Raw genomic sequence first — 15,628 nt, forward strand, 5'->3', positions numbered from 1 at the left:
GGATACAAAGTTCTAGGTGGGAAAAAATGACCTCTATTAACCATTTTCTGTTTTGATTCAGAAAAGCTGTCTGTCTTAGTTAAGGTTTCTATTGCTGTGAAGAGGCACCATGACCACAGCAGCTCTTATAAAAGAAAACATTTAATGGACGCTAGCTTACAGGTTCAGACATTTAGTCCATTATCATCATGGCGGAGAAGCATGACAGCATGCAGGAAGATTTGATGGTAGAGAGACAGCTGAGAGTCTACATTTTGATCCACAGGCAACAGGAAGTGAACTGTGTGTCATACTGGGCAAGCATTCAAACCCTTGAATCTATGGGGGCCATTCCTGTTCAAACCACCACACTGTCTCTTTGGTGTCTCCAGACTATCCTCAGATGGCTTTGCAAAATATGAAAACAGAACCTGAGATGGAGTGCTATGTTAAAGGTCTTTCCTAGTCCTGAGTTCTGTCCATCACTATAATCAATCAATCAATAAATCAATCAATAAACACCAAACACACCAAATTTATAACTGATGGTAATTGATCATCCTTTCATATTCCTTTCCAGGATCTACTCATCCCCAAATACAACATTGTTTATTTATAATGTCTATGTACATATGTATTCCCAGGGTTTGACAGTTTCTGAAAAGGCTATTTATAAAATAGTGTGTATTTGTTATTTTTGCACAGCTGTGACCAAAAACCTGACAGATTTTGGAATGAACTACTTGTCTTGACTCACAGTTTCAGAACCTTCAGCTTGGCTGTATATGCTTGGGCACAATGTCAAGGTGTACTGTAAATAGACCCTGTCTGTGCCTGTTGGCTGTATGTGCTTGGACACAATGTCAAGGTGTACTGTAAACAGACCCTGTGCCTGTTGACTGTATGTGCTTGGACACATTGACATGGTATACTGTTAACAGACCCTGTGCCTATTGGCTGTACATGCCTGGGCACAACGTCACCATGTACTGTAAACAGACTGGTGTCTGTCATGTCAGCAAAAGCCAGGAATTGAGTCTTCAAGCTGCGCTTTCTCCCAGAAGATGGCAATCTAGGAAGCCAGAGTGAAATCCACCTTATAAATTCTTCCCTCGTTAGCAGTTTTATAGAAGAACCAGAACAAAGAAAATCAATTAAAAGTTCAGGCTTATCCTTCTGGCCAGGTGGCTCTTATCTGTGAGATTGCGTTGCCTCCATATGTCTCCCTCCCCAGGAGCAGGGTAGGGTTTGCAGATCCAAGGCCACGGAGTCTTACCCACCCCACCCCACCCCACCCCACCCCCACCACCCCCGTGTGTTTTGTGTATGGTGGGAGGTTAACACACAAGAATCATCAGCAATCTGCAGTACATGCAGATTCCTCCCTACAGAATGCGCACAGATGCATTCTTGCAAAGTTCCTAGCATTGTGTTCCTCCTATTTATCAGTATGTGGTAGAGAAAGATCTTCATGTGTAGAATGAGATGCCTCCCCCCGCCCCATATTCTTGGGAATGTGTACATGTGTTTACCAGTTGGTGAGGCTGTTTATGGAGCCTTAAGGGGTGTGGCTTTGCTGGGGGAAATGTGTTACTGGGGGTAAAGTTTGAGATTTAAAAGCCTCCTGGCACCGCCAGTTTGTTCTTTCTGCTTCCTGTTTGTGGCCTACCTGCTACCACACACCGCCATAAATGGTTGTGGACTCTTTTTTTCTTTTCCTCTTAAAAAATATTTAATTTTATTATTTTAAATTATGTATACATGTATATATGTGCAGGTGGTATGGAGCCCTGGGAGGCCAGAGGCATCAGATCTTCTGGAATTGGAGTTACAGATGATTGTAAAATGCTCCCCGAGGGTGCTGGCATCTGAACTCTGGTTCTCTATCAAAATGAAGCATGCATTCTTAACTGCTGGACCATCACTACAATCTCCCTCTCCACCCCTTTTCTGGACCGGATTTTGCTATGTAGCCAGGATGGTCCTTCACTCCAGAGCTCTAAGCTCCTGCCTCAGCTAGAATTACGGGTGCAGGACACCAAACCTGGCTTTAATGTGCTGCTGTCACACTTTTCACCTACTTCCTATGCGACACCCTGTGAGGAGCCGCCTACATCCCTGATGCCACAGCGAGAGGCACCGTAGACACCACACCATCTGTCAGTGCACCGTCTGTGTCTTCCAACCCGCCACCAAAATAAGTCCTTCCTCCCTGGAGTTTTAGTCAATTGTTTTGTCACAGGGACCAGAAAAGTAGCTATGTAACACATTATCATAAAACATAACCACCTGCTCCTTACGGTGGCTCCGGTGAGCCAGGAACTCAGGCAACTGAAAGCAAAGATGGTCTCTGCGGGTCTTGCTGTTTCCATTGCTGACACTGTGACCACAGCAACTCTTACGAAGGAAAGCAATTAACTGGGGCTGGCTTACAGTTCAAAGGTTCGGTCCATCATCATCGTCGTCGTCGTCGTCGTCGTCGTCGTCGTCGTCGTCATGGAGGGAAGCATGGCGGCATGCAGGCAGACACGGCGCTGGAGAGGTAGCTGAGAGTTCTACCTCTGGATCCGAAGGCGGCAGGAAGTGACTGAGACACATTTCCTCCAACAAGCCCACGTCTAGTCTAAGAAGGCCACACCTCCGAATGGAACCACTCCCTATGAGCCTATGGGGGTCTTTTTCTTTCAAACCTCCACACTGTCCTACATCTCATTCCTCAGCTGAAAGGCTTCATAGCTGGGGCCTGGAATCGTCTGAATCTGCCCATTCGACTACATGTGGGTAAGTGATGGTTCACTGTACCTAGCAGCTGAAACATGAACTCTCCACCGCAGCATCTGAGGTTCGTCATAGCATTGATGACTGGTTTCTTTTTTCTTTTTCCTTTTTTCAATTTATACTCATATATAATGAATGGTAATTACATTCCACCTTATTTTTTTAATGAATATAATATTTGCAATTGTAACCAATTTTAAGTTCACAATTCAGTGGCATGAATTCAAGATATTAATTACACTCATAATATTCATTAATTACACTCATGATATTAATTACATTTGTGGTATTCATTGGTTATATTCACAGTATTCATTCAATAACTGTATTGGGAATTGATCTACCTCAAGACCCAGCCATACCACTCTTGGGCATATATACCCAAGGAATGCTCAATCATACCACAAAGATGACTGGTTTCTAAGGCAGGACATCCCCACAGAGGAGGAAGACCAAGCAGAAAAGCTCATTTTTTTTTTTCTGGCTGTGCATCCTCAGAAGTCACCTGTTATATCTTCTTCTGTATTATGATGGTCACGGCCATCACAGACTCTGCCCAGATCCAGGGTGAGAGAGCATGGATGCCACGTTTCATTGGGAACAGCACTGGTTACGTTGTTGCTATTGCTGTGATGAAATACCATGGCCAAAGAACTCTGGGAATAAAGGGTTTATTTCAGTTTATGCCCCCCATCACTGAGGGCAGTCAGGGCAGGAACCTGGAGGCAGGAGCTGATGCAGAGGCCATGGAGGGGGGCTGCTTACTGGCTTGCTCAGCCTACTTTCTTAGAACCCAGGACCACCAGCCCAAGGATGGCATAGGCTGGGCCTTGCCCCCACCAAACACTAAATAAGAACAAGTCCTACAGTTATATTTTATGGAGGAATTTTCTCAGTTGAGGTTCCCTCCTTTCAGATAACTTTAGCTTATGTCAAGTTGACATAAAAGTAGCCAGCACGATGTAAGGAGCGTGTGGAAAATTGCTAAGTAGATTGGTGGCTACCTGTAATGAAGACACAGGTGTGAGACACAATACGAGGGTGACTTAGGTAACTTTTAGAGGTAAGAAGTCCAGAATGTGCAGTGGAGGGTTGGGGGTGAGAAAATGGAGCACCTAAGAAATTTCCAAGTTGGAGATATGGATGTATCTCAAGATATAGAGAATGAATTGAATGAATATTACAATATATTTAAGATAATATATGACGGAAGATAGAATACAGAGCTAGCCATCTAAAGATTTAGCCACCAAACAAGGAGGAACTCTGATGAATGAGCCATCCTGGAAGCTAAAGAGTGTTGAGAAAAAAAGTGGAATTACTTTCAAAAAAACATCCATGACATATTAATAATTTTAATTTTAAAGAACACCTTAGGCTGGGTGTGGTACTATGAGCTTTTAATACTACTAGTATTTGGGACATAGAGACAGGATAGATGTTCGGAAATTCAAGACTATCTTGCCTGCATAGTGAGTTTAAGGCTAGCCTTGGTTAAATGAGGTTCCTGTGTGAAAACAAACAAACCCTTAGATAAAGAACTACAGGCAATTAATGACTGCTTCCTAACTGGTTATATAACCCAAGTGGCCAGCTTGGGCTATATAGCAACACTAAACAGACTCAACAGGTCGCATATACATGTAATTATTAAATTATTATTGAAATTATTAAAGAAACAATAGAAATAATACCTGAAAGTGGAAGGAAGGTTTGGAAGTACAAAAGGAGAACCGTGGGAGGGGGATTGGATATAATAAGAGGTGATTAAAAGATGATCAGAATATATTATACACGTGTATGAAATGTCACAATGAAATCCATTAGTCTGTCCAACTAATAAAGGCTAATAAAAGTGAAAAGGAAAACATAGCAATTCACTCTTGGTTGCTTCATATTTAGGGAGAGCTATTCACACAGGGTCCCTTTCCTGAACAGAACATACATACAGATAGTTCAGCTATAAATAAGCCGTGAAATGAGCACTATGAAGAAAGCAAATTAAATGCTAGAATGGGGTCAAAGTAAGCTGCTCTCCCAGTGTGGATCAGGGTCATTCGATACGGGCCAGGGAAGATCAAGGAAGGCTTCTACAAAGAATCAGAATTTAAGCTGCAACCCAGCGGATAAGTGACAGTCAAGTGTAGAGATGGGGAGACGCCACCCACGCAGAAACAGTAACATGGAGGTGTGATGGAGGATAAAGCCTTCAGATACGTGAAGATGCTGAAGGCATTAAAGATGCTGTAGAAGCACTGGAAGTGTTCCCAAAGCCTCTAGTTGTGACAAGGTTTAGCTGCTACCCACAATCCCACAAGTGACCTAGAGGGCTTGAAAGACGCAATGGCACTTGTTTTTACACCAGGAGGATGTTCTGACCACGGAAGGGAGAAAGAGTTGGAAAGGCAAGAAACCAAAGGGAAGAAATAACGCCTGCAATTCCACAGTTCTACCTCCCCATTCTACAGCTGACTGATCTTTTCATGCTTAGCCTCTCTGCTTTGCCTCATAGCATCCCAGACACATCAGCAAAAACAGCCCCTTGCTTGTTCCCTAAATTCCTTTCCCCTCTTCCCTACTGCTGAGCTCATCTGGTCAAACTTGACCCTAGTTATGGCCAACTGCCCACTTACTTGTCACAGACACCCGTCAAGTGGGCTGTATAAGAAATCAACAAATCCTGGGCTGGGCGGTGGTGGCGCACGCCTTTAATCCCAGCACTCGGGAGGCAGAGGCAGGCAGATCTCAGTGAGTTTGAGGCCAGCCTGGGCTACCAAATGAGTTCGAGAAAAGGCGCAAAGCTACACAGAGAAACCCTGTCTTGAAAAAAAAAATTAAGAAATCAACAAATCCTTAAGACAAACAAGGGGATGGGAAACACCCCCACACCAAAACCTCTCCCCACATGACTGTTCTGACAGGTTCCACTTTAATTCCATGACCTCGAGTGGGGTTTTAGTGACTTCCTTTGCCAGTTCCCTACCCATGTCATTTCTAGGAGTCTTCAGTAACTATTCCATTCCTTCTTCTGCGTTAACTTTCAGAGTCTCATGCCTGCTAGTGACCTTGGTTTCTATTCTCCAGAAAAAAGAGAAGTTTTATCTGAACTAGTTTCTGAACCTTGGAGACAGTATGCTAAGTAAAATAAGCCAATATAGATAAACAAACACCATCTATATTGATCCACTTATATGAAGTCGCTTTGTTTACATTCAGAACAAGTATAAACACAAAGAGAAGGTTGTGTGCAGGGCAGAGGAGATTGCACAAACAGCATAGAGTTTCAGTTTTGCTGAAGAAAAAAAAAGCTGTAGGGATCCATTACACAGCAGTGTGGATGTATGCAAATGTTTTTAAACTACACACACAAATGTTGAGGTGATCCTTTTTTATGTTATTTTGTTGTTTTTTAACCATAAACAAACAATAAAAACCACTTCCTGTTCTCTCCAGGTCTCTCTTCAATGAGGTGGTTATATTCTTTTCTCACAGGTCTCCAGCCTCCTGCTACTTATTTACCCCAAGGCAGTGGGGACCCAGGCTGGCCAGGGTATTGGCTTTATCAGGCTGGTAATGCTCAAGAGGCTGCAGGGCAAGGAATAGCAGCTCAGACTGAGAACATCCTGAACTGGAACTTGTGCATCAGGGTACAGAGGACACACAGAGCTTCCATGGTCCCTATGATTTCCTTTTCCAGGAGTCTGAAACTCTACAGCCTGGTCACCAATATGGGCATCATCTGCCATTCAATTCCTTACCCTTCATACTTAAGCTGAGGTGCCAAAAGAGACAACCCAGAGATGGATGCGTAGGGTTAATAAATATCAGAAAGGTGGATGCTTCTGCCAGGAAGAGTCTTGGAGCTCTTAGGAACCATAGCCAAGAACTACCTCACAAAGTGCAAGTGAGATCATTGTGGAGGAGAACAAGTTCATGGGAGACACAAAGAATGGAATGTACCAGGAAGAGCTCTGGCAACTACAGCATATGGAGGAAAGATTATTGGAGGTAGCACCCAGAACCTCCACCAGAAAAGTTAGTGACTAGAAGAAAGCTACTAAGCCCTTCCTGCATGCATGCTGTCAGGATGGGGCTCAAGGCCACCCAAGGCTCAGAAGGGAGCAGGGAGACACCTCAATATTTAGCCCTCCAAATCATGACTGTGAGGGGTCTTGTGGTTAGTTTTCTGGGAAGAAAAATGTGGCTGACTCATAATTCCTTTATTGAACATCATTTTACTTTCTTTCCAGATTCAATGAAGAGAATATTTAAGAAGGTAGAACAGTCCTATAATCCCAACCCTTAAGAAACTGAAGCAGAAGCCAGTCTGGACCAAACAGCAAGAGCCTATATCAAGAAACTCAAAACCATTAAAAATAAAAGGACACTTGACATCTGGCCAAAACATTCATCTGGAGTCTTTTCATGAACTTTTTTTCTAAACCTATGAAGTCTTTGGTGATTTCTTCCATGATAATCTCTAGGGAGAGATATGTAATTGTTGAAAATAGTGAAAAAAATCAACACATCAATAAGTGGTTCTTTATCATTGTCTATAAAGAAGATTATAGATTATTCAAAAGGAAAAACATTGCCACATTAAAAGTAGAATGTACCTTCTATAATGTAAGTTGGGGAATGGCAACATAATCCAGGGGTCAGTAAATGTTCTCTGAAAGGGCCAAGGAGTAAATATTTCTGATGTATAGGCCATAAAGGCTCAGCAAATGAGATAAAGTTACAAATAATGTCATTCTGGGAGTTGAATATATTAATAAAGATGTATTCTTTCTGAGGTTGACACTAACTCAGTTGTAGAACATGTACAAGCACAGGCCCAGAGTTCAATCCCCAGCAGTCAGAAAAGAAAACAACAGCACATTCTCCTTCAACAAGAATCATGTGTGATGGCTCACATCCACAATCTTGTTCACAGTAGGTAGAGGCAGGAGACTTGCTGCAGGATTGAGGCCATCCTGGTTGCATTACTATTTTTCTGTTGCTGTGATAAAAAAAAACATGACTTTATTAGTCAGGGTTCTCTAGAGTAACAAAACTTACATAATTAATATCTCTCTCTCTCTCTCTCTCTCTCTCTCTCTCTCTCTCTCTCTCTCTCTCTCTCTCTCTCTCTCTGTGTGTGTGTGTGTGTGTGTGTGGGTAGAAAGGGGATTTATTAGAATGACTTACAGGCTGTAGTCCAGCTAATCCAACAATAGCTGGCCATGAAAGTCTAAGAATCCAGCAGTTCAGTCTACAAGGCTGGATGTCTCAGCTGATCTTCTGTATACACTGGAATCCTGAAGTAAGCTCTAATGTCAATGAAGGGAATGGACTTGGTAGCAAGGTGAGGGCAATAAGGCAAAGAGCAAAATATTCCTTCTTCCATGTCCCTATATAGGCTTCCAGCAGAAGCTGTGGTCCAGATCAGATCCAGATTAAAGATCTGTCTTCCTATCTCAAAAGATCTGAATTAGAAGTGGATCTTCCCACTTCAAATTAAGCAGAAATCCCTCATAGGTGTGCCCTCCATTTTGGGGTTTTAGTTAATTCCAGATGTAGTCAAGTTAACCAGGAATAGCCAACACAGTGGCCAAAGGCAATTTACAGAAAAAAAGAGTTTATTTTGGCTTTTGGTTCCAGAGGGAGAATCTATAATGTTGGGGGAGGTATGGCAGCTGGGAAACAGAGCAGGAGGCTGGGAGATCACATCTTCAGCTCGCATGGGAAGCAAAGGGAGTGAACACTCCCCCCCACCCCCAGTGAGATACTTCCTCCAGCAAGCCCCGCCCTTTCAAGGTCCCAAAACCTTCCCAAAGGCACAACCATCCGGGGACAATGTGTTCAAGTACCCGAGCTTATAAGGGGCATTTCTCATTCAGACCACCACACTGGGCTACATAGTGGGCCCCAGGGCAGTGGAGACTAACTACTGAGACTCTGCCATAAAAAAGCAAAGCAAAACAAAACAAAGTTCACATTGGACAATGGAGTAGAGTTGAGATCTCTGGAATAAATCCACATTCTTACAGTCAATTGATTGTGGACAAATGTGTGAAGAACACACAGCGGGGAATGACAGTCTCCTAAATGCTGTTAGGACAACAGGATGTCCATATGCAGAAGAATCAAATGAGAGTCAGATCCACATCTCATCTCACATACAAAGATCAACTCAAAATGGTTAAAAGACTCAAGTGTAAGACCTAAAGCTGGAAAACGGTCTAAAGACCTCAACAGGCATCTACCAAAAGAAAGCCTGCAAATGGATAGTAGGTATATGACAACATTCTGAACATTACAAACCAAATATTAAAAAAGGCAATTAAAATGAGCTTACATCTTTTTCAGAATGAATATTATTCAAAAAGGCAAAAAGGAAAGGCTTGCCAAAGATGGAGAAAAGAAAACCTTTTCAAGCTACGGCTTGCAATGGAAATTGGTAATGCCACTGTGGAAAACAGCTTGGAGGTTCTTCAAAAAACTAAAACTAGAATTACCACATGGTCCAGCAATCCCAATACTAGGTCCATATCCAAGAGAGATGGAATCTGTGCCAGAGAGTACCTGCCCTCACATGTGCATTTTGACACTAGTCACAACAGGTAAGATATCAAGTCAAAAGCCAGGTGTGATATCACTTGCCTGTAATCCCAGATGTCCTGAAGTAAAGGTGGGAGAATCTAGAACTAAAGGTCAGCTTACACTACATAGCAAGTTCAAGTTCAACCTTGGTTACCTAGTGAAAGCCCTATCTTAAAAAAAAAAAAGAAAGGAAGGAAGAAAACTCACTGGGTGTGGTGGTGCACACCTTTGATTCCAGCACTTGAGAGGCAGAGGCAGTTGGATCTCTTGAGTTCAAGTTCAGCCTGATCTACATAGTTTCAGGACAGCCAAAGCTATACAGAGAAACCCTGTATTGTGGAATATTTGTTTAACTATGCAAAGATGTGTTACATTTGTTTAATCAGGTAAAGATGTTTTGCTGTTTTACCTTGTCTGCCTAAGGCACCTGATTGGTCTAATAAAAAGCTGAATGGCCAATAGTGAGGGAGGAGGTATAGGCAAGACCTTTGGGCAGGGAGAGTAAGTAGGAGGAGGTTTTTAGGCTTGAGGGAAGAAAGAAAAAGAGATGACAGGGAGATGCCATGGGCCAGACACTCAGACATGAAGGAAGCAGGAAAGTAGGACATACAAAAGAAACATAAAAAGGCCCAAGGCAAAACATAGATGAAAGAAACAGGTTAAATTCAGTTAAAAGAGCTAGTGGGACAAACATAAGCTAAGGCCGAGCATTCATAATTAATAATAAGTCTCCCTGTCTTTATTTGGGAGCTGGTAGGACCCTGTCTTGAGAAACAAAATAAAGAAAACCCTAAACAAGCAAAAACAACAACAACAACAACAACAACAAAACAAAATAACCGCCCCCCCCAAAAAAAAAAACCCTGAAGATGTGGCATATACATAATGGAACAATTAACCTTCAAAAAAATGAAAATGTTATCCAATGTGACATGAATAAACCCTGAGGACATTAAACCCTGTGAAATAAGGAATTACAGAAAGTCAAAGATGACATGATTTCGATTCTATGAAGAACTCATTGAAACTGGATCTGGCAAGGTTTCCTAGGCTGATGAAACTCCTGAGCTCAAACGATCCTCCTGCTTCAGCATTCTAAGTGTTATGGCCACTATAGATTATATAAAGGTCAGTCTCACAAAAGCAGAGAATAAAGTGGAAATATATCAGTTACAAAAATAAGACCCAGAGATTTACAGTACTCACGATGACCACAGTGAAAAGTAAGGCACTGTGCCTTGACTAGTAGGGGGCACACACACACACACACACACACACACACACACACACACACACTTTTTTTAAAGACAGGATTTCATTGAGTAGCCCCTGGCTGGCCTGGAAGCCTCCTGGAGAGTTTGGGAACATCACCACACGCAGCTCTAATGGACTTCTTAATGTCTTGAGTTCGACCTGGAATCTTGTAGAAATTCCCTTCCATTACTGTACTGCTTAAGGAGACACAGAATTTCTTGCTTTATCTCTCCTGATAAATAAATGGTCCTTCTATGGTATCAGTAACAGTTCCAGTGCCTCTCGAAGAAAGTACTCAGTCAGAAGCTGGGCTAGTGTGTATTTACTGCTCTTCTAATGGCACCTGCTCACCATCCCATTAGGCCACATCCTCTTCGCTACATCTCCTGGGAACGTTTGCATTTACTTTTCTTTCTGCCTAGATCAGCCCTGCAGACAGCAGTTGCATGCATTAATCTTGCAGCTTCTCTAGGTCTTCCCTAAAATGCCACGATAGATAAGACAGGTTCTGCTTATGGTAGCCAGGAAGTGGGCACAGCAGGGTTTAACAATAGGCTGGTGCCTTAGGGTTTCTATTGCTGTGAAGAGACACTATGACCACTTCAACTCTTATAAAGAAAACATTTAATTGGGTGGCAGCTTACAGTTCAGAGGTTCAGTCCATTATCATCATGGCGGGGAGCATGGTGGCCTGCAGGCAGACATGGTGCTGGAGCTGAGAGTGCTACATCTTGCAGGCAACAGGAAGTTGACTGGCAGGCACACCAAGGGAAGCTTGAGCAAAAGAGACCTCAAAGCCCGCCCCCACAGTGACACACTTCCTCCAACAAGGCCACACCTCCTAATAGTGCCACTCCCTTGGGGGCCATTTTCTTTCAAAGCACCACAGCTGGCTAAGGTGGACAGGGAGAAGCAGGAGTCAAAACAACCCTTGCTTGTGATCTTATGTCTGTCTTTCTGTCTTAACTGGTTTCTGTAAGAAGCTCGTGTCACTCCTTGCTTGGGTCACGCAGTTGGAGGGCAGAGATTATAAACTTAGAATGAATCTGCTAAATTTCAACCGTGTAAGAAAGGTATAAGAGCTATCCAGTATGTAGGCAAATATCCCCACATACTGGAAATATGAACAGGGATCTAGGCTGCAGGTAGATGGTGCAGTTGGTTCCAGCTACACAATTTTCAGGGGTCAGTGTTGTCCTGTAGCAGTTCCCTCTGAATGAAAGCAGCCAAGCCTCCCTCCCTGGAGAAAGGTTCCTTAAAAGTCAGGAAGTGAGCCTCCTCAGAAATTTCTTAAACTCACAAGATTCTGAAGCCCCATCCCCCAAGGTTATGCAAACAGCAACAGTGGCTGAAGAGAGATTTCCCAGGTCTGAGTGGCTGGAAGAAGGTTCGGACCTGGTGAACCACCCACAGGTCATTCAGGGAGCGACAAGGAAGCAGAAGCTTTCTTTCTTCCTCACCTGTGCTGGGGGATGGGCTCTTCGGTGATGTAGCTGCCTGTAAGCCATCCCTGCTCCTGTGAGTAATTCCAATACCCAGAGTCCAATGGAGCTGTTACTGGGGCTGTTATTGGTTCTTCATCTGGTTTAAGGAGACATTTGCTCATGCCTCTCCAGAAAGTCACACAAGAGGTACAAGACAAAAATGTAAGGTGCTGGAGAGATGGCTCGGTGCTTAAGACTAGCACAGCAACCCATGTGGGACAGCTTACAACTTCAGGTCCAAGGGACCCGATGCCCTCTTCTGGCCTCCTTAGGCACTGCACTCAAGTGCACAAATCCACACACAGATACTGCATATACAAATAATTAAAAGCATAGCTTAAATATTAGAATTATAAAATGATATAAAAATAATAGAGTCTTCTGTTCAAAGAGCATACAAGGCCCAGCTGTGGGGTCTCCATTCCATCAGGTGCTGGTCTGACAAACCGTGCTTTGACAAGGGACAGAAGTCAAGGCAGGTAGGTATCTCTCCTGGCTTTTCCCTGCAATCCATATGACTGAGATGGTGACCTCTGTGCCTGGGCATGAGTGAGACATTCCTTACTCCTTAGTCTGGGTGATTTGATTGTGGTACTGGCAGTCCAGGTGAGGGACAGCTGCCACCATGCCTCACCGTGACTTGGATCCTTATGTCTGTACCCAGACTTCCATGGTGGTCTCATGTATGCTCAGGACGACAGGCAGGGCAGGGGTGTCCAAGAAGACAGCTGACTGCTGAGATGCTGAGAGCTCATTTCACAGAGAGACAGGGAAGTGATAGGAAGCGGAATCACACACGAATGGAGGCATTGTTCCATCTGACCTCACTGACAAGATAAAATTTCAAAGACAATGTTACTAAGACATTCAAGCCGGGTGGTGATAGTGCATGCCTTTAAATCCCAGCACTGGGGAGGCAGAGGCAGGCAGATCTCTGCGTTGGAGGCCAGCCTGGTCTACAGAGTGAGTTCCAGGATATCTGGGGCTACACAGAGAAACCTTGTCTCAAAAACAACAACAACAACAACAAAACAAAACAAAAAAAGAAATTCAAGATGGCAACTGTAGGGCTTTCAAAGCCAGGTATCAGGAGCTTCAGGATATAGAGGCACACTGATTGAATGCCCACAGACCTCTTGTTTCTTGTGCTAGATAGTTAAAATTGTAGAACGGCATCAGTTCTACAGGGAAGGAGAAGAGGGCTGAAGACAGGAGCCAGAGAAGTACCAACATTCACAGGCTGGGCCAACAAAGCATCCTTATGGCTGAAGACGAAGAGGAGAGAAAATACTTGGTCTGGGACTCCTCACTTGGAAAAGCTACAAATATGCTGGCCACACAATTGTGTGAGCACTTTCTCTCACAAACTATAAATAACACAGACTATTTTTTAGGGTCAACGGTGTGGCTCCTAAATAGGCCTATTCTTTGGATTATTTTTGCAGCATATATTGATCAGTTGAAGAAACAATGCATGAGAAGAACTGTAGGGAACGCATTAACGGATGAAATGGGTGGATGTTGGTACTTCACTGGCTTCCATCTTCAGCCCTCAATAGCTAATAATAGGCTCACAGCTGGCCTAAGTAAATAATTCAATTTCCTTGTGGCAAAAGCCATATCTACATAAAAGACTAGCCATGTTTGCAACATTAATCAAGACAGACACAAATGGAATCGCTAAAATCTGTGAAAAATTCCAAATGACTCACTGAAACTTATCTCAGGATCAAACCCAGAACTTTTCTAACTATAAATTAGCTCTGAGCAAAGTCCTGGGTCAGAAAACCCAAAACGTGTGCTGAGAACTGTGGCAGGTCAGTGATGAGACTTGGAGGCTTGGAAGCTGTGGTACGGAAGTGCCACTGGAAGCAGTTTATGAGGTGCTCACAGCGCAGACCCCCCCCTAACACAGACTGTCTGTGTGGCTTCAGACCAGATGCTTGTCCACTGGTTTGGGGCTCAAGGGAAAGAGGGTGACAACTGCGGGCTTGAGATGAAATGATGAGTGTACAACATTTAGAAGCGTACGCAGCGCGTAAAAAGCCCCAAGTTAAGTATTTGCTCAACGAAGAACGTGGAAAGTGCTCCTGTAACCCAAACATGTCTGGAGCTGAGAGTTCAGTGAAGGCACCCCTCCCCCTCCCCCCTCCCGCTCTGTCCTGAAGACCAACCAGTCTTGCTTCAAAACCCCCTGCTTCAGTCTCTGTAGCGCTGGAATTAGAGGTCTAATTGGGATTACAGGCCATACGGCCATAAACAGCATTACAGGTCATGGCTGTCTGTCTGTCTGTCTGTCTCTTTCTTCTCATCTCAATTATCTCCAGAGCTCTGCATTTACTTTTATGTTAGAAGTAGTCTTCTTTACTAAAACTGTAACCTAAGAAGCAGGGATAGTGTTTCCTGGTCATTTTCTAAAGAGTAATACGTACTGTCTTTTAGTGCATATTCGTGGTTACATTCCTACGTTAATATTGATCTCAATGGTTTTTTTTTTCTTTCCCGTGAGAACATTAAAAATAACTATGAATATAGGTCGGTGTAGCGTGCTCTCCTAGCATGCCAGGGGTGCTGGGCTGGATTCCCAGCATCTGAGAAGGGAAAGAGGAGAAAGAGTAAGTATATGAGAGAATAAAATACGAAGTCGAGTTGGCGTCATTGAGCAGTGCTGGGCCATATAACAGGAATGGGCTCAGGAGGCAAGTGCTCCACCAGAGAGTGAGCCCCATCCCAGCACTGCGGAGAAACGACTTGTCACCAGCGTCCTTGACAGCAGCTCTGCAGACGGGCGACCCAAGGGCCCTGCGGTTCTGACTGCTTCCCAGCGTTTGGGGAGCGAACTCCCTTCGTTTCTGCGCCCCAGAGTCCTTGAGTTTTCAGGGAGGCATTCCTTCACTCCCTGCCTTCATTTTTTTTTTCCCTTTCGTTTCTTTGTTCTTCCTGGTACCGTGCTTTCCCACATTGCCCTATTCCAAGAGTTTACACGTAACTGTGACGCGTTCGGCCTAGTCCCTGGCTTTGAGGTCTGATTTGCATCGCCAGCACCCGCTGCACCCCGCGACCACTCCTTGCGATTACTCTCCTTGCGCACGTGTCCGCTGCTCCGCAGCAAGCTGGCACATTCTGTCGCCTTGCCATTCTGCAGAACAGTTTAAAGCCCTTGCGAGCTCCTCCGAGGAGCCGGCCTGCGTCTGCAGCTGCAGCGCGTCCCGCAGGCGCAGCAGGGCAAACCCAGCCTCCCCCCACCCCCCACTTCCTCCTGGGCGCCCCGAAGCCGGGGCGGTTTGATCTGGGGCGGGAGTGGCGGCGTCTCTCTGAGCATGCTCAGTCGCCGGCTGCGCGGCTGGTGAAGCAGAGCGCGGGCGGAGTGCAGTCGGCTGTGCCGCCGAGAGGGCTGAGCGGAGCTTGCGGCCCGAGCCGAGCGGAGCCGAACGGAGCCGAGTAGCGCCGAGCGCCAGTCTGGGGGAGACATGCAGATGATGACTAGGAACGTCCTGCTGAACATGGAGCTGGAAGAGGACGACGATGAGGATGGAGACATCGGTGAG

General features: G+C 44.5%; 1 protein-coding gene across 2 annotated transcripts in view; it reads left to right on the top strand.

Annotated features, from left to right (window-relative positions):
- Nucleotides 1-2,874: 2,874 nt before the first annotated feature.
- Ano6 (anoctamin 6) overlaps nt 2,875-15,628 on the top strand; it is a 199,320-nt gene continuing 186,566 nt past the window's right edge. The window contains exon 1 of one of the 2 annotated variants that reach the window (XM_006974329.4): nt 2,875-15,623. In XM_006974329.4, coding sequence (XP_006974391.1) covers nt 15,551-15,623 — 73 coding nt within the window. In that variant the 5' untranslated portion in view covers nt 2,875-15,550. The remainder of the gene's footprint in view (nt 15,624-15,628) is intronic. The other variant, XM_006974328.4, reaches the window with a different exon arrangement.

Source organism: Peromyscus maniculatus, chromosome 20 (assembly GCF_049852395.1).
Source record: "Peromyscus maniculatus bairdii isolate BWxNUB_F1_BW_parent chromosome 20, HU_Pman_BW_mat_3.1, whole genome shotgun sequence".
Lineage (NCBI taxonomy): Eukaryota > Metazoa > Chordata > Mammalia > Rodentia > Cricetidae > Peromyscus > Peromyscus maniculatus.